The 19,739-nt window shown below is 37.3% G+C and overlaps 2 protein-coding genes across 2 annotated transcripts; one reads left to right on the forward strand and one right to left on the reverse strand.

Moving 5' to 3' along the window:
* Positions 1-6,982: 6,982 nt before the first annotated feature.
* On the forward strand, positions 6,983-12,798 carry MAD2L1 (mitotic arrest deficient 2 like 1). The gene is made up of 5 exons (XM_063310280.1): positions 6,983-7,191; positions 9,390-9,536; positions 11,116-11,236; positions 11,818-11,921; positions 12,345-12,798. The coding sequence occupies exons 1-5, from the start codon at positions 7,119-7,121 to the stop codon at positions 12,515-12,517; spliced, it is 618 nt and encodes a 205-aa protein (XP_063166350.1). The 5' UTR covers positions 6,983-7,118; the 3' UTR covers positions 12,518-12,798.
* Positions 12,799-13,152: 354 nt separating this feature from the next.
* Positions 13,153-19,482, reverse strand: RPL7L1 (ribosomal protein L7 like 1). Its single transcript, XM_063310212.1, has 7 exons — positions 19,425-19,482; positions 18,727-18,835; positions 17,341-17,504; positions 16,195-16,332; positions 15,313-15,422; positions 14,956-15,170; positions 13,153-13,692 (listed from the first exon to the last, which is right to left on the reverse strand). Exons 1-6 carry the CDS (start codon positions 19,475-19,477, stop codon positions 14,962-14,964), a joined length of 783 nt encoding a protein of 260 aa, XP_063166282.1. The 5' UTR covers positions 19,478-19,482; the 3' UTR covers positions 13,153-13,692; positions 14,956-14,961.
* Positions 19,483-19,739: the final 257 nt, after the last annotated feature.

Consider the following 19,739-nt stretch of genomic DNA (forward strand, 5'->3'; position numbering starts at 1 on the left):
AGCTAGCCGCGTCATCACGTCTGGGGCTAGTTGAACTCATCCTCTGTTCGTCCCCAGTAGCATTTTGACCATCTTCCAACCGGGGGGTCTCATCTTCCGAAGGTATACCGACATATCTCTGGTTGTACTGATCCATTTAGTTTTCACGGCAAGAATACTGGGGTGGGTTGCCATTACCTTCCCCAGGGATCGCATTTAGTCTGACCTCTCTGTCATGACCTTCCCATCTTGGGTGGCCCTTCACGGTTTAGCTCATGGCATCATTGAGGTGCTCAAGCTCCAGCACAGGTTATGATCCTTTGCTGAAGATATTTCAACTTAATACATGCCAATCTCTCAATTTTTTAGTATGGCAGCAAAGGTTACAATAGCCCATGTTATGTACTTCATTATTAGTCATAACATATTTATATTTATGAAAAATAAGTAAATAAAATGTATCACTTACTTTTCCATCAATGGAAATTAATATTTTAGTAATAACCTGCAGGAGAGGCACAGTAGATTGCAACCTGGTTTTCAGGCTACTCTATGGCACAAGAGATTAAGACTGGAGCCTGAGGAGGTGGGATTCCTATGATCTATAGGAATGCTATCTTGCTGAGCAGGTGCTCAACTTGATTATGTGACCATTCTGAGTGCTGGCTGCTGCATTTGAGTTGGTGAGACAGTGTATGGATACCATTAGTGTACTGTCCATCCTAGTTCCTAATAGTCTTTCTTGAACTAGCAAAATGATTGCTAGATTAGTTTTTTTTTCTTTTTTCCTGGAGGATTTTAATGTCCATGCTGAATTTGCCCACCGAGGAGTGGTGAAGTATTTCATTATGGCCATTTGAACCAGGTTTTGTTTCCACACCCGCAGCAGGATACATATTGGGTGTTGTATTCTGTTCTACTGAAGTTAGTAATCTGAAGATGGGTGTGAGGGTCAGATTACTCCCTCATTGTCAGACATCTGTTGTCTCTCTCTCTGGTGGTGAGACAAACTCAGCACAGAAATGTGGCAAAATTAAACATGCCATTGCCAACAAAGACATAGTACAAGAAATGTAAGGCATGAAATCTATTAAACAAAGAGACACAAGAAAAGGGAGTGTTAGGTTTGGACTAAGATATATAAATTTAGGATAAGACTCATACATTAAATGACTATCAACTTTGTAATGGCTACTGTATCTTTGTAACCATCAAGATTTCATTCTGTCAGAGACAAGGCCAAGAACCATGCTGAGCCGATATCTCCAACTCTAGTGCTTTACTGTTCTCACCATATAGACAGAATCTTGTCAGACTAAAGCTACTCAACTAACCTAAGGGGAAATAACCTAGAAGGGCTCTAGGGTAGAGCTACTTTGAACCTCTTGACCATATCAGCAACAGTGTCCAGGCTGAGAAGCCTCTTATCTGTCTGGAACGCATTCCCTCCCTGGGAACCAGCGGCAGCACCGGAATACATATCACCCCCTCCTCCAGGAACACATTCCATCACAAAGTCCTAATCATGTTGTTCTTTTCCCTGAGACGTGCCTAGTTCCGACTTGGGGGACTCTGACAATAGTAATTTGAAATCAGTGTCTCATACATTCCTATACAGAGGTGGAAGACTGGTTATAACAGTCTGAGTTGAACACCTAATCAATCCAGATGCACTCTTATTAGCTGTAATCTCAAATGAGTGCTACATTTTATTCCTTCATTGTTTACCCACATCATTTGGCAATAGTATATGCAACAGAGATTATACCTGAGGTAGAATAATATTTTGATTTATGTGAATAATTGAATACATTTTTTAGGAAAGGACATATTGTTCAGATTTATTTATTAATTATCCCACCTTTAATATTTTTACAAATAACTCAAGGTAGGGAACATACCTAATACTCCTTCCTCCTGTGTCTAATCCTTTGTTGAAGGCAGTTCAACAAAGGATTAGACACATGGATTCAGATCAGTTATACTTTCAGATAATTCATTCTTTCCACACTCAAATTTATAAGTAAATCTTCCCTCATGAAAAATTGAGTCATCTGAACAATGAAAGTTTTGGGCTGTTCAACCAGATCTTTTTTCCTTACTGAAATTATGCTGGAAGTACTGAGTTACCTTAAATCTGCAGGATCATTGCTATAGCAAAACCAGGAAAGCATATGAATCTGCGGGAAGTGATGCATCATCAGAATATCATAACAAATGTCCCAAACTTTTCTGACAACCTGCTCCCAAATCAATCTGTTCCCAAAAGCATGATCCATACTTTTAAAGCTACTTTGATTTGGCAAATGGCATAAACCAGTATGATTCTGCTGTACTATTTGGAATTGTCAGTAATATTTTATGACATTTTTGGCAGATTGCATCATGATTGTGCCAACTAAAGCTCTGAATTTAGAATCCGACCCATATGCAAGGTCTGCAGAAACTTACACCAGGCCTCCAATTACTGGCTAAAGTTACTGAGCATATAGGATCGCATCTGCCCAAATCTGCCCATTTGAAACAAATGGAATTTGCTTATGGATATATCAGACTTCAGCTCAAAATATCCTGCTTGCTCTAGAACTGGAACTTTGAGACTTGTTCTTATCAGAAAGATTATAGTCTAAAAATTATCCCTGAACAATTATCTTGTGAAAGGTGAAAGGTCCCCTGTACAAGCACCGAGTCATGTCTGACCCTTTGGGGGGAGCCACTTTCGCGACATTTTCTTGGCAGACTGTAGTGGGGTGGTTTGCCATTGCCTTCCCCAGTCACCTTCCCCAGCAAAATGGGTACTCACTGTTGAAAATAATAAAGGTGACGCATTAATACCATTTCTTAAAACAAAACTCAGGTTTAGAGAAGTAGTTTGTTAGAAATAATAGGTTCAGCCTGAGAAAGGTATCTGCCATTGCTAAATTCTAGCAGATAACCTCAATAGTCTTCCAGAATATATTCAACAAGTTTCCATCTGATTTACACAAGGTTATACATTTTTAAATTTTGTGACGTCAATGGCTATACAATAAAAAGTATGTATCATCTGACTTCAGATGATAAATGTAACTTTCCTAAAGGTTCACTTGCTACTTTATATACAGTACTTTCCATAATATTTTGAATTTCATTAGTAAGCATTTTATGAAAGATTACTGGAGTTCCCAAACTCTACAATGAAGTAAGGTACACTAGAATGCTTTCTGAGTTTAACCTGAAGATTTTAAAGATTTCCCTATAACCCGTTAAAGAATTAACTTTAAATGTATGCATTGTCTTCCTTAAATGCAACAATAAAGCACTGTTTTAATTGTTGTAAATGTGGTCTTTAATTAGCTGTAACAAGATCAGCATTCATGCTAATGAAAATGATACCTAACATGACTATCAACACTTTGGGTGCAAATAAATGCCCACAGAATAGATGTATTTCAATTTCTTGAGAACAAAGAATATTTCACCATAACATTGTAACTGCAAAAAAGGTGTTAATTCAGTGCAGATATAAGCCAGACATGTTTATTTTAATGCAGATATTTATTCCCAGTGTGAAAAGAATTTTTAAAACTTGAGCATTCTACTTTTTGCTCCTGCAGAAGTAGGAGTTATGCCTTTAGTTAGTTGAGAACTTAAGATAAAGTTTTAGAAATAATTTACTCATTTTATACAGCAAAATATATTATAGATTAATCATATGCACACTTCATCCATCTTCATACAAAGGCTGTTTCTGAACCTTCAGTTTTCAGACAGTTGGAAATAAAGGTTGACTTTATTATAATATTCATATCCTAAAAATCTTCATTTCAAAAAAGAATTTAAGGGATTTTCTGTAGAAAAAAATGACAAACAAAATTGTATTTACTTTTTATATATTTAAGATGCTTTATCTTGATATTTTTTGAAGTGAGTCTTATTTAAGATGAGTTTCTCTAAACTTTGAGAATACTTCTAGCCAACTGAATACAATTTGGCTATTTGTCCTTAAATTTCAGACAGGAAAACAAATACAAAAAACCAAAACATTGTTAATCACAATTAATTTTGGTGCCAAACTTCTCAGGTGAGTTCACTCAGCTTTGGGTTCATGTAATTTTCCACAGTAAAACTTCTCTTTAACCAGGTATACTTGAAATGGAAGTGTTCTGCGTTGCTTTTGTCAAGTCAAAGTTGATAATCAGTTTAAAGAATCTCATGCACAGAATGAATGTTTATGCTAAATCATGATTGTAAGAATTTCTTATACTTAAGGAAGGTGACATTTGAAAGGATGGAGATAGTACCTCTGTGCGGCTTATCATTAATCAAATTGAACAATAACAGAGATATGTTCTCTCCTTTGATGCTCAAGATATGAGTCTCACTTAAGGGAGCCTTAAAGAACATGTCAGAATTCCATTTCAGCCTTCTAGAAGCGTACGATAGAACAGACAACTCTAGGAAAATATCTGCAATGTTGAGATGGGTAACTTTGTTCATAGTTTTATTTTTGAGGAACATGTGAGATGCATGCTGCAAAAGTTACAAATACATGATATTAATTTCCAAACTTCTAAATGAAGCTTCTTTGAGAAGATTATTAACAAAATTGCCAAATCTAGTTATCTCGGACTGCATGAGGATGGACAAACAACAGAAATGATGGAAAAAGTGATATATATTTAATCGCCATGAGTATTCAAGTTACTGACCTCCATAGGAAGTTGAAAAAAAATCCTAGAAGAAAGCAATGACAAAGTATTAAGCATTTATTTATTTACTTAATATTTCAAGGCCGCCAAACTCTACAAACTCTGGGACATGTACAATTAAAAATTTATGAAAAGAAAACACATATTTAAAAGAAAACGAATACAACTGACTGGGATAAATATCAAACTGTAGTGACTAAAGCTTGAGGTAGTCTTTGAAACAAAATGTTTAGATTTTGTTTTGTTCTTATATTGTTCTTAGCTGCCTTGAATATTTGCTACAGTACAAAGTTGAGCCAACCCCTTAACTGGGGTTAAGAGTTCTTTCCTGTATTCATCATAGGTTGGCTACAGAAGGTGGAAATTCAGAACAAATAAATCTAGTGCAACAACCAGGCTGCTATCAGAATAATTAACAGCCAGGAGTTATTATCAAAGAAGAAAATGAGACTGGCTAGGAAATTCGAACTTTTATGCTTTTTTTTAAAGATTGCTTTCAGCACATCATCTAATACGCAGATAACAGATGAGCGAGTATCTACAACATTTTCAATATTATGAAATTCAAAGATCAGAGACACATTCAGTTCCCAGATATTTCAACAGTTGGTGGAATTTTTCCCATTTAAAAGCCAAGCAAAATCTTAACTTTTTTTATCAGGGTCCATAAAATAGAGGATTAGGGTTACAGGAAAAAATGCATATAAAATAATATGATGCTGTTCAAATTAAGTTTCAGATTGCAATCATTTCAACTGACAACACTGCTGCTGTAGACTTACTTCAGGAATAAAGTCAAATAGACATGCTATTTTATTTCCAGGAAAATACAGTAACACTTTTTCTTGAAAGTATTAATTTTGCAGCCTTATCAACATTTAAGGAAGTTCATATCCTTGAGGTCTATTTTTAAACCTTAAGTTCAAGAGCTTTTCCTTTGCTTTTCTATAAAGTTTCACATAATAAAATGAAATCTCAGAAACATTTCCTAGGTAAGCACTACCATCTTGTGGTAATTCATGTGTCAAGCAAAGCTACCTCTCCCCCCCAAAGCTCTTGCTAAGCATCTGCTTTTGTATCCTGAGGTTGTATGTCTGGATTTTGTGAAGGGAACAAAAACCTACATTTATTCCTTATAATCATAATAGGAAGTAGCTATTATAGTTAAGAACACTTTATTGTCCTCCCCCAACTTGCCTCTCTCCAGATTTATTATAACTACAATACCCAGATTACAGTGGCCACTATGTCTATGCTAAGTCTGTCCAAACTACAGAATTTCACTGATTCAGCCTATTTCAGTTACTGGAGGGATTCAAAATATGTCAATAAAAGAAACTTCATTGAAACTCTAAAATACTATACTGAAGAGATAAGTACAGGTAACTGTAAGTGAATATGTAACCAAGTCAACCTAACATTTTTATTAATCAGATGAGCTAACAAGTTAAATTTGAGAAACAAAGAATTACTGATTTGTCAAAGTTCTCAGATGGCTTATTACATCTGCTTATTTTATTTCAAGTCAGTATCAGACCTAAAAGCATTTCAATAGGCTTTAACTTTTTGCTAACAAAGCATTGTAGCTTAGCAGAGTGGCACCTGCTTTGCAGGAAGAAAATACACTATTACATTTCCAGTTCCTGCCCTTTAAAAATAGGCATGAGAACAACACCTACCTAAAACTCAGGAGAGTCATTGCCATTCTCTGTAAACAATTCTGAGTTGAATAAACTCCCACTATTCGTACGCTCAACTTTAGGAATATCCACTAAAAAAACAATCCCTAACTTCTTGATGAACAACCTTAAAATAAGTGTAATCCCAAATAAATCAGAAGTTATTGTAAGCAGTTTATTTCTTTAAACTAAAATAGAAAATTATGGACAAATTAGCATTTGGAGTGCTAACTACATTGAAAAGCAAACCTAAACTAATTTGTAAACAATACTATTTAAAACTATTAACTGGGGGCACTACAAATAGGTCCTGTGACAATTCAGCGATTAAACAAAAACACCGTTCGGCAAAGGCGCAGGTCCTTTTCTCAATTAATCTCTCAAATAACTAATTAACGAGAAAAAGTTAACATTAGACAAAACACAAGGCTAACAAATATCGCCCTCCCCCCAAAAATCTATCCCAAGCGAGAGCAACCCACACTACCATTTTTTTGCACTTGCGCATTAATTCCTTAAAAAACAACATAGTCGTGGAAGTTCTTTGCTGCGTTCGTCAAAAAAGAGCGCCTGCGTCACGGACCACTCGGTCGCAGTAGCGTCTATCATCTTTTACTCCCGCGAGAAGTGAGGGAGGCGAAGCTAGATTTTGAACAGGTGGCGGGAAGGCCTCTCATTTCGTATCTGGGCTTGTAGGGTAGAGAAGGGTTGGAGGGGTTGTTTTCTGCTTGAATTTTAGGCGGGCTCTGTCTGACTTTCTCCGACGCCGATGGCTAAACAACAAAGCCGGGAGCAGGGCATCACCCTGCGGGGCAGCGCCGAAATCGTGGCGGAGTTTTTCTGTGAGTAGCCGGGGGGGTAGGGAGGTGGGCTGGCGGAAATTTGTGAGTCGGCTCGGTCAGAAAACAGTGACCCCTATCCCTCCTGCTCCCTTTCTGCTTAGTGAGGCTTATTCCCAGGGATGGTATTTGGGAATAAGTCTCTTTGAGCTCGGTGGCGTTTGCTTCAGAGTAGAGGAGCTCGGGCGGCGACGGATTCGTCTTATGGGAACCCGGGGAAAATGGCGTCCGAGTCGCTGTCTCTTGCCTTTGGGGGAATGGCGAGGGGGCGCTGCACTCGCCCGACTCTTTTTGCTTTCCATGTTTTCCTGCATTCTCCTTCCCCGCCGCAAGTTGGTATTTTTAGTAGACTTAGCTTTATAGGATAAGCACAAGGTGGCAGGAACTTAATCTGCAGTACAATACAAGAAAAATGAGTGTACAGTAGTTTAGAAAAAAGTTAACCGCTTGGCCCTGTGTATGTTTACTCCCAAATAAATTTGGTGGACTACTGTAGGGACAGTAACTGCAGCCTCAGGTGAGGAATACATACTTAATAAAAATGAATGTGAAAAGCAGGTTTAAAGGAAATCTGGCAGACCTAGTTCTGAATCTGTATCTTGGCTGCGTCTGAGTTCTGCAAGGATTTAAGGTTTCTTCCCAATATGGTATTGTTTTTAGTTGATGGGGGTGATGAGAAAGAGAGTCCTAGGGTTTGGAGCTGTATACAGAATCTGAAATATTATGAAGCAGTACACCTTGATTGTTACTTGTGAAATGATCATATACAATGAGACCCTGTTTGGCTAAGGCACCAGGCTACAAACCAGGAGACTGTGAGTTCTAGTCCCACCTTAGGTATGAAGCCAGCTGAGGTATGAAGCCAACAGGATGACCTTGGGCCAGTCATTCTCTCTCAGACTTAGGCAATGGTCCGAAAAAACTTTGCCTAGAAAACTGCTGGGACTTGTCCCGGCAGTCAGCAGGAGTCAAGACTGACTCAAAAGCACTCCCTCCCAAAAATCATAAACCACAGCTGCCCATTGAGTTTTTCTAGAGGCATTAAAGTAGTGAATGAGCAGCAGGGGTGGGGAGAAGAGAAGAATTGTTCCTCATGAAACAGGTCTTGGTACTTATTCAAAAAAAAAAAAGGTATGAAGGTGAGGAAGAAGTCCTTAATAAAATAATCTAATAGATGGCAAAAACAACAGAAACAGGGGCCATTGAACAAATAATAAACATCAACCCTCAGGCCTGAAACCAAAGCCAGGTTTTCAAAGCTTTCCAGAACCCCAGGAAAGAGGTTGCTGTCCTTATCTTGGGAGGGGGGGCTGCAATAGAGAAAGCATGCTTCCTAGAGGTCCCACAAGATGGCAATGTTTAATGGAGAGGACCTGGAGCACACGCACTCTGCTAGATCATACTGGGTGGGCAGAAACAGTTGGAGATAAATGGTCTCTCAGATATGCAGACCCTATGCCATATATAATAAACACAGTATAAAATGACCTGAAGTTGCCAGATTGGGGAAGTCTTAGCACTTAAATCTTCATTATATGAGGATTTAAGTATTCATTGCAACTTTCTGACCCTTTAAGCCAGGCTTTCTCAACCTTTTGACCCTGGAGGAAGCCTTGAAATATTTTTCAGGCCTCAGAGAACCCCTGCACATTCAGACTCAAATATAGGCCTACACATGTTTCATGTGTAGGCCTGTATATATGCATTAAGTGTTCTTAACTAAAAATGAAACCTACCTCTTTAAGTTGCCTGAATTTGAAATAATATTTTAGATAAATTGTGATCTCCCAGGAAACCCTAGTGACCTCTTGCGGAACCCTGGTTGAGAAACCCTGCTTTAAGCAGTTAGAATGCCATGCTGCTTATACCATGCCTATAGGGGATTAGTGGCTAGAAGAAAATTATGTATTTTTATTTACTCAAACATAAAAATGCTTTTTATACAATGTAAAATACTATGAAACATAGACAAAATAAATGTTAAACTAAAACAACATAACACAGTGGCCATGACTAGTGGGCTATCATGAGGTTTAAAATGCCAAGATAAGTAACTTTTTTTTCCCCAGCATGTACCAATTGTATTAAATTTGACATCTTTGTGCTTGCTATTGTTACTTGGTATAATTCTTGATTAGACTTAGAGGACATGATATGCTTTTTAGATAATAAGTTACAATATGTATATTTTCCTCTTTCAGCCTATGGTATCAACAGTATCTTATATCAACGTGGGATATATCCTGCTGAAACATTTACACATGTTCAAAAATATGGGCTTACCATGCTTGTCACTGCGGACTCTGAGCTTAAAAATTATCTGAACAATGTTGTAGGACAACTGAAAGGTATGCTTTTTTTTTAATCAAGTGTCTATAGTTTTCAGATGCTCTACAAAGTTACAATCTAATAGAATCAATACAAAAGGAATAAGGAAGCAACAAGCAATTTACATTTAGATGCTGATTCTTTTTAATTGGTCATTTAACTTGCTTATCTACTACATTTCCCATATATAGTAATATAATCCAAGTTGTCATTGAGATGTCAAATGATAGTGTATCTGTTCCATGTTAGATCTGCTTTTGGTTTGGAGCACTTTTGTGTTTGTTCGAAGTTGCCTATCAAGTCATTTGCCTGTATTTTTCTCCACTGATTATGTGCCATCAAGTTGTTGTCAACTCTTAGCAATGGCATAGATGTTCTTCATGACAATCTGTCCCTAACCTGGTCTTTCAGTTCTTCCAACTGTGCACTCACTGCAGCTGTAACTGAGTCCATCCACTTGCTCCTAGTTGTCCTCTTCTTCTCTTTACTTCCACTTTTCCCACCATTATAGTCTTCTTTGCACTATCAAATTGAAATACTGACTTCCTGTTTTCAGACTTTTCACTAAAGATTTCTGGGTATATAACCAAATTCTGATCAATTGTTATTGCCATTGGAAAATCTTGGGCTTAGCTTTTACATAGAGAGATGTGTGGATTATCTCAATCATTTTCTTCAATCGTCCTACATTGCTTTTTTACTGTGTTCTACATTGTCTTTTTCTTTGTATTTCCTCCCTCCCTCCCTCCCTTCCTTTTTGACTACAATCTACAAACTAAAAAGGTAAAGCTTCGCCTAGTAGGGTTCAGGTATTCATAAACAAAGCTACTGGATCTGCAGACTCCATATAGCAGGCATTATCACTGAAGAATACACCTAAACATGGATACATAGTCACATTTGGTTGCATTTGCTCTTTGTTTTCCACCTGCATTGCTCTAGGCATCTACTCAGCCTTTTCATTTACTATAGCTCCCTGAAAATCAAGCAGTTCCCAGGGTCTGAGACCAAGAAGAAACTGCTCAGGGAAATCTCATCTAATGATCCAGTTGCCTCTGAATTCCAGAGTGTGACCAGGTACATAGCAAGCCTACCTGCCTTATAGCTGTAAAATTCTTCAGGTGTCCTCAGGAAACCGTCCAGGTCAACTGAATATTTGGGGTGGACCATTTTAGCCAACCCCTTCACCCCACAGAGGTCAAGCAGGAATATTATGTATCTGTACAGGAGAATGATCCAACTACGGCAGGATGGATAAGAATGTCTTGTGTTGTGTCTGAATTTTCTTTGTTACTCAGCATATTAAGCCACAGTCTACGAAATAAACCATGGTTTGTGGGTTGATACAAGAGAGACAGATAAGGTACCCATGGCTTTGATGTATTATTTGTTGAGCATTACGGCCTTATAATATTTCTCAGGCATAGGAACAATATAGGGCAAGTGCACCATTTATTTAATATGAATGTAGATAGCTTATGTGGTTGACAGTTTATGGAAAATCAGTGGGAATATTGATTCAGTTAAATGAATTTTATATGTAGCATGTATTTGACAGTTTCTGGATTTGTAAAATTCAGGAAACTTCTCTTTTCTTAGAATGGCTCTCTGAATGCCTAGTTCAGCGGCTAGTGGTAGTGATCTCCAGTAAGGAGACCACTGAAGTTCTTGAAAGATGGCAGTTTGACATTGAATGTGACAAAACTGCAAAAAATGAGAAGTAAGTATAATATTTGTTTCCAACAATGGAAAATGTAGGTTTTCCTTCCTCTTACTCAAAGTTCTTTCCACCCACCCCAAAATATATAGCCTGCCAACATTTCACAGATTTTGCTTTACTAATGATTCTAGCATTATTCAGCTGTTACATAGGATCCCCACTCAGCATGTTATCCAAGTTGGTGAACCAGAAGCATTCTTGTTCACTAAGTAGAGGTGGTGGTGGAAATCTTGTGAAGGCAGAATAAAGAGTTTTGAAGCTGTTTCACAAATATTGACTTTTGTTATCACTGATAGTTGTATTAACTGTTTTTTGCCTCACTCCAGTAGTCATTAGCACTGAAAGAATGTTCAAAAAAGAAATAACAGGTTGACTTCCTAAGTAAAGGTATAGTCAAATATGCAGTTATTAGGTTTGGCTGTAAGGCTTATAAGCAGATTGTAATGCTTGTATGAGTAAACATCTGGGACCTGTTAATCATTAGTCTGTCATGCCTGCAATCAGGTAACGTAGTGGTAAACAGCATTTCTAATTTATATGTAATATTATTTTGCACTGACAACTTTTAATTGCTATTTTAGTGCACCAAGACAGAAATCTCAGAAAGCTATACAGGATGAAATCAAATCTGTTATCAGACAAATAACAGCCACAGTGACATTCCTTCCTTTGTTAGAAACTACCTGTAAGTAATATTGCTTGATGACAGAGCATAAGTTTCGGTATTTGGAACACTTGCATTATCTAATGCATTATCTAATTGCAATTCTCATAACAGTCCTATTTGGGATAAATGAGTCCGACCAAATGGCTAGAAACCAGTTGAGCTAATATGAAGCTGGTTAAAGTTGAGATATCGATAAGGCAGAATGGAAGAATTCAGGAGTTACAATTTGGGGGTTTCCTATGATTTCTGTAACTGGGGTGACACATGCTAAGCCAAGATTTTTAATTATGGTTTGTCCAACAAGTCATAGTTAATTGATTCCTTTGTTATTCTAAGCCATAAGTTGATACATTGCACTCAGAAATGAACAGTTGAGTTTTGATGTTTGTTCCATATTTGTGCAAATGTAGCAAAATAATTACTCATCTGTGCTTCTTCCAGGTGCGTTTGACTTGCTCATTTTCACAGATAAAGAATTGGCTGTTCCAGAAAAATGGGAGGAGTCAGGACCACAGTTCATTACTAATTCTGAAGAAGTCCGCCTTCGTTCTTTCACAACTACAATACACAAAGTTAACAGCATGGTGGCCTACAAAAAGGACACCTTGCTGTGATTTAGTAAAAAACATTGTATATGTGTCTTTTTGTAAGATTCCTTACCCAATAGTAATTAAGTTTCTTTTAAAGTATCAGCTGGGTTATCTAAGTTGAAATATCATCTTGTAAATATACAGTATTAAGACTAGAATCCTGTCCTTTCAATATACAACTGAATTCTGTCAGTGGTTTCTACGTAATAGAATTTATAATGTAAATGTCATTTTTTTAAAAAAATAACGTGCACGGAGTTTTCATTTGGTCTTGTCATCTTAGTCAAGTATCTATTTGCTTGAGGTGAAAGTAGGTGTATTCCAAATAAATTATGATTTTGCATATTGGATACAAACACATTCTGCAAGTTAGAATTTTGTATTTTGAAGATGTTATGAATCAATATACTAATGGTGACTACTGCACTAGGGCAAATAGGACAGTTTTAGCACAAGTGAACAATTTTATACAAAATGGAGACTGAAGGAAATAGTCATTTGTTTCAACTGGGATGGGATAAATCTGTATTTGATGGATAGATTCTATATGAAAAATGACAAAAACTTGCTGCACTTTTCAGCAATCACAAGACATTCTCAATGAAAATTTTAGTAAGCCTTACTGTACCCTCATTTAGATTCACTGTGTCTTTATACAAACAATTCAAGAACTAGATTAAAACTATTTTAGAAAAGTGGACTAGCCATCAAGAAGTCTGATCAAATACTACACAAGCCAAAACATTTCACCATGTTTAGTTATATTTGATTTGTTATGCCTTAATATATGTTAATACAGTAGTGTGCTTCTTGGACTGCAAGACTATATATTACAGGAACAATATTTCCTTTATTACTAAAGGTACATAGTTCAGCTCCAAGCAAGTAGCAGAACTATGGTTTAATTTTTTCTTCCATTGTCCTTTGCAAATACATACTAATTTGTAGGTCAAGGATAATAGTTGCTTCACATGTCTGAGATTTTACAAATTCTTCTGTTTTCCCATGTTCAATGCACAGAATCAATGTTCAAAACTTTGCTGCTTTTAAGTCATCAATTCATTTGAAGCCTAGTTTCTGCATTACCTTTGTTTTCCTCCTCTAATTATGGAAGTACTAGGCCATATTATCTCAGAAGCTGCTGGAAAATGAAAGTACATCATGGAGTACAAATAAGTTCTTCCTCTGAAAACACTTTTCTGAAAAACAGAACATACAGGTTGCTTTTTAAAGCATCTAAATGACACTTACCTCCTGACAGAATACTAACAAAGCTACTGCTTTAAAATATATTAAAACTGAACTGAAAGCAAGTCTGGAAGGAAGTTACAGGCAAGATGTAACTTTATGACAATACTGAAGAGCTAAAGGTATTGGTTAAAACTGAATGGGATTTACATAATTTAAAATACAGCTGGACTTATGCAGAATGTAACATACAATAGAATAAATCTTGGCTTGAATCCTCTGCTATTCCTGCACGTGGCTTATTAGGACCTTCATGAAATGTGAGGATAAAAGAATACAGGTGGTCCTCAATTTAATGACCACTTGTTCAGTGACTGAACTTACAACTGAACAAGTGGTAGTTATGGCCAGTCCTCATATTTATGTTGGTTGCAATGTCCCCACAATCATGTGATTGCAATCTGGATGCTTGGCACCCACTTCACAATTACGGTATCTCAGTGTCTCTCGGTCACGTGATCGCCATTTGCAATCATCTTTGCCAGCTTCATAAAAGCAAAGTCAATGGGAAAGCTGACAGGTCACAAATGGCGACCACACAACATTCTCACTTAATGACCCACAGTGATTTGCAATTGGAAGTGCCAGAATTTCTGTTGCTAAGTGGGATGGTCATGTGGCGTTGCGCTCTACAACTTAGCTGCTTAGCAATGGAAATTCCAGTCCCAATTGCTGTCATTTACCAAGGACTACCTGTATGAACAGTTCTAGGGTTCTGCTTTATAACTGGCCACGCTATTGATCCATTTGGCCATTTATTATTTACTCTTGCCTGAACTCAGCAAACAAAACCAATAATATTATTGGAACTCTAATTCAAAATACAGAAGAAGCAAGGTTGGGGAAGGCTAATGCAACACACCAAAGGAAGAGCTTTAGCTCAATGAAAGCATGGGAAATAATACAGAGATCCCTACTGTTGCCTGTAGCCATAGATAAGACCATTGTAAAATGTTACAATCCCAAGACACAGTATTTCTTAAGAGTAATCTACCTTTCTGAACAATTGCATTTTTAGAAAGATCCACTCCCAAGACTAAAAGACATCTCTTTTAATTTGATTCTGACTTCTGGTGACTTCACGAACCCATATGTATGGTTTTCTTGGCAGAAATGTTTTACCAGTGCTGTTTCTGAGGAGGTTTGTTTTGACATATCAGTCTTAACTGCTGAGTTCAGTACCAAAAAAGTTGGCAAGACCCTACAGTACCTACCCAGATCTAGTTCAAATGCCGTATGAGCTGATTAATCTCATTGCCTCGAAATCCAGGATTACCAATCTCTTTCTGGAACCCCAATTTATTACGGGCTGCATGCCGAGCTACAGACAGATGGAATGGCCACAAAAATTTATTGATTTCGTTGAAATACTTTCCAGCCGAATAAATTTCATGAATAACATCTTCCAGACAAATAATGCCATAATTTCCTATGGAGAGAAAAAAGGAGTTTTAGAAATGAAATATCGCTCAAGGGTTTTGGGCTATCTTCACCACACTGCAGAGAAGCACTGACTGCTTCAAAGTTGCAATGTTCTCTATACCAACATCCCATTCCATTTGATAACTTACCCAGATGTTCCTCTATCAGAACATTATCTGTCAAAGCAACCTTTTTATTTTGGATCTTTGCATGGCCTCGTTTCAGTATCAACTCTCGAACAGATTTAAGATTGGGATACCTGTGTAAAAATAAATCTAATAATAATTTTGGAAATAACAAAAATATACACAACTGCAACACATTCTTAATGGAATGATTTGTCCAAACTACTGATCCAAAATGGAGAGTACTGTACTATATAGTCTTGCAACTTAACTTTGGTTGCTAAGACATTACATTTTATATCTTACAAAGAACTTGAACAATTGTGAAGATTTCTTCTTAAATTACCCTTTCAGAAAGATAATACATCATCTCCATTATTTTCTTTCTGCCAGCTGAATATATCAACGTTCCAATGTCACAGCACTTATAGCCTAAAATTTAGATTGCTCCATAATTTATTACCAAGTTTGTAATTTGGAGATGTGCAATATCCCAAATAATTCATACACAATACAAATAGTGAAGGTAATCTATTAGTATATATTTTAACACTGAGATAAAACTGTATATTATTAAAACATTAATTCCTCAGATAACAAAAACAACTCTATTCCAACTACGCACAGAATATCACAGTTTATTGCCTGGCAATAATCGCTAAACATTCATATCTGTTTCTAATTATACTTCGTCATTATTTTGGCTAACTTAAGTCCAAATTTTTAGCCTCCAGATGACCCTATTTTTTCCAAAGGCAGCATAGGTACAGCATAATTCAAAAGCTCAATTTTTAAAAAACAAATATATAAGGGAAAATTGAAGAAAAATTGTGAACTAAGTTATGATCCTTCTTAGGCATCACAATTTATCAGACTTTTACATAATAAAAAACAAGACATACTAACCCCCACGCCACATAAGGCTCCACTATTTGCAGCATTTTTAGTGAAGCTGGTGACAATTTAACAAATGTGCCACTGTAAATCTTCCTTAATCTCAGCCTCTGTATCACATGTCGCACTCGATTACTTATTCCTTTAATTCTAAATCAATAGAAACAAATATTGTTGTTAGGCAAATCTGCATTTTGGAATGAATTTTCTCACAAAGTAAAAAAAAGCATAGATAGTATCTGTCAATGGTGCGCACTATTATTGGAAAGCTAAAATCCTTTTAATTCAATAGCTATTCTCAGACCTAGATTTCTTGAAAGGCTTCATGCAATGATTATTTTGAGGTTTCAAGTCTTTCCCTAACTATACACTGTCCAAATGATTTGAGACTCTAGCTCAAAGAATCTACATGTCATCTGGAATCCTAGAAATTGTAGTTAAACATATATAGCAAGTACCAGCTTAGTGGCCAGACTTAAAGGACTGACATGTTAGAAGCTGAAAAGCAGAGAATTATATTTAAATAGTGGCATAAATCTTAGAATTGAGGACTCAGTTTTATTAAGTACTCAGTTAATAATCTTTAGTGCTATCATGAGATTCATCAGTATCACTGTGATGTGAACTGCTGCACTAGGATTTAAAAGATGCTGAATTGGGGGTTCGGGGGGGAATGCTTGCCTATGCTAAGCATGGCAAATCACTCATTTGTCACCTTTTCTACCACCCCAAGGTGCTCTCCACTATCCCAAGCCCACTACTCCTATAAAAAGTAACCTTTTATCTAAGTATGTGGGTCGGCCCTCTAGTAGAACAATCAAATCGAATCAGTTTATTTCAGCTATAAGGCCAGATACAGTGAAATATATAATAGTACTGTTACATACAGAATAGATTGCAGCCATCTGCAATTTTAATTTTCTAAATAAATTCCCTGCCAGTCCTTAACAATTCCAACTGTGAGAAAGCTTTCTTCCCACAAGTATGTCAATTCATGGGGAAGGAGCCACCCTGTCAGATAATTCTTTTACCATCTCCAGCTCCCTTACTGGTGAGAACATACCATACTTAATTCACACACTATCATTTTTGTACGTTTAGAGGCAGTAGGAACAAACTGCTGTTAAAATATTCTACAGAGAATGAAGTGTTCCTTACACTGCAATTCGTACAGCAAATGCCAGCTTGTGACTATCAGGCATTATCAGCTGCCCAGGTTTCTGTTCCATGCGCCGCAGACGGACATCATCTCTGTGTTTCCGCTGAGAGTCTCTCAAAAAAACTTCAAGGCGTTTGAATCTGATCTGTTTTCCACTCCGATGCTAAAAAAAGGAAAATGTTTAAGACATACTTAAACCACTGCATTGCTATTTATGTGCAGCAGTTTTAATGAGATCCAAGTGTTTAAAAAGCCTCCAATGACAGTGGTCTAAGGATTAATAGTTACAGTCAATTAGATAAGAGAGAAAAGGGATAAAGGAGTAACTACAAATGGGGCCAGACAGCTACAGTGAAAAATAAAATACGATGTCTGGGTTTTGATGACACAAAAACTCAGTTTTGTTATAGCAAAAATTAACATGGTTAAAAAGTGTTCTGTATCTTTATCAAGACATATCACTTAGCATAGCACTCAGCCACTGTATTTATTGACTTCTATCTTGATCAACTCAAGGTGGCATACATACCTAACCCTCCTTTCTCCACAACAAAAGCCCTGTGAAGTGAGTTGGGCTGAAAGAAAAGTGACTGGCCCAAGCCAGCTTTCATTCCTAAGGAAGGACTAGATTCACACTCTCCCAGTTCTAGTCCATGATCCTAGTCACTACACCAAATTGGATCTCAATAGGCCACCATGATTCATATAACCATATGAAGATTATTCTAGCTAGGCTGTTATAAATAAGGAACATGAAAAGTGGAAGGGTTTAAGTTTTGTCAAATGTAAGCATCAATCTGTGAGAGAGAATGACAGGAGAAAGCACCTATTCTTGCATAAAATGTGAAGATAAACCATAGAACTTCCCAGATATGGCATCAATTCCGTAAACCAATTGAGAAAGAGATACGATATAGCTTACGGTAAAGGTTTCCCTTGACATTAAGTCCAGTCGTGTCCGACTCTAGGGGGCGGTGCTCATCTCTGTTTCAAAGCTGAAGAGCTGGCGTTTGTCCGTAGACACTTCCGTGGTCATGTGGCCGGCATGACTAAAAAGAACGCCGTTACCTGCCCGCCAAAGTGGTACCTATTAATCTACTCACATTTGCATGTTTTCGAACTGCTAGGTTGGCAGGAGATGATATAGCTTAGGTCCCTATTTATATTGCATCTCTTTTTCCAATAGTCTTAACTCAAACCTTGTTTGCCAACCTGATTTTCAAATTATTTTAGACTTGGGTTTCTTTTTTTTAAAAAAAAATCCTCTGGTATTTGCTTCTCCTTAATCTCAGTCACAGCTGGCCTGTCAGAGAATATTGCTGCCAAAAGCAATCCAGGGTCTTCATCTTACAGCACATCCTGCTCCATATTAGGTGTCCCCCTACCTTTCTCTTGTCTAGTAGAGCTTGTTTTGCCTGGGTGGCCTTGATTGCCTGATAGACCTTTCTTTTCTTTAGGATGTTTTCTGGTACCAAAGGAATCTTCTTTGAGGGCCTAAAGAAACACATGTATTTAGTGTAATTCAGTGCATTTGTAAAGAAAGAAAGTTTTACACCCAGTGACACATGATCTATTATTTATAAGCCTTCATGCTTAGCAAGGACCCCAGAAAGTCTGTTTAAATCTCACGGGTGCATACAAAGTATGATAAACCCTAGATCTAAACTCTCATTTGGGAAGGAAGGTAAAAATAGGCACCGTTACTTGTCGAAATTATAATTAAATGCATCAGGAATTATTTCTTTGACACGATTTTCCATAGGATTTTATCTACTGCTTTTTCCTCTGAAGAACCCAGCATTTTAAGTCAAGCAACTTTATTCTGCTGCTGCTGCTGCTTCCGGCCCGCCACGCAATTAAGCCAACCGTTCTCAATCTTGGTCCACTAAACGTTCCCAGTCCATCGAAATCCACGCACAGCCTCCAAGATTTTCCCACAACGATCTTCCTCCTCCTCCATCTTCCCCATAACTCACCCACCGTTCTCATAAGTCTATAATCACGAATATACAATCCCACAGATCTATCAGAACACCGCTCTACCGGGAGATGGAAACAGATTATCCTACATATCAAAACTCACTCAAGCTCCGCCATTGCCTCTTCCGCAGCACCCGCGATAACGGCACCGCGCATGCACAAACTGGCCGCCGCAAAATTGAAGGAAATGATTCGTATTTGAGCCGTAAAGCGTCTCTATTATGAAACCTTTGCTTGGTAAGAAACGTTAGGTCGGTCCTTTTATGGTTTTTATTCACTTAAAATATGTAATCCAGTCCATAGTTGTCGTTTTAAAATAGAACTTGTATTATTGACTGGAAAGAGCGGAAAGGGACTTTTCTGGATAGCTTTGAAAGCTCGAAGGAGGGAGCAGAAAGATACTGGAGTTTTCCCACTG

The sequence above is a fragment of the Candoia aspera genome, chromosome 8 (genome assembly GCF_035149785.1).
Source record: "Candoia aspera isolate rCanAsp1 chromosome 8, rCanAsp1.hap2, whole genome shotgun sequence".
Classification (NCBI taxonomy): domain Eukaryota; kingdom Metazoa; phylum Chordata; class Lepidosauria; order Squamata; family Boidae; genus Candoia; species Candoia aspera.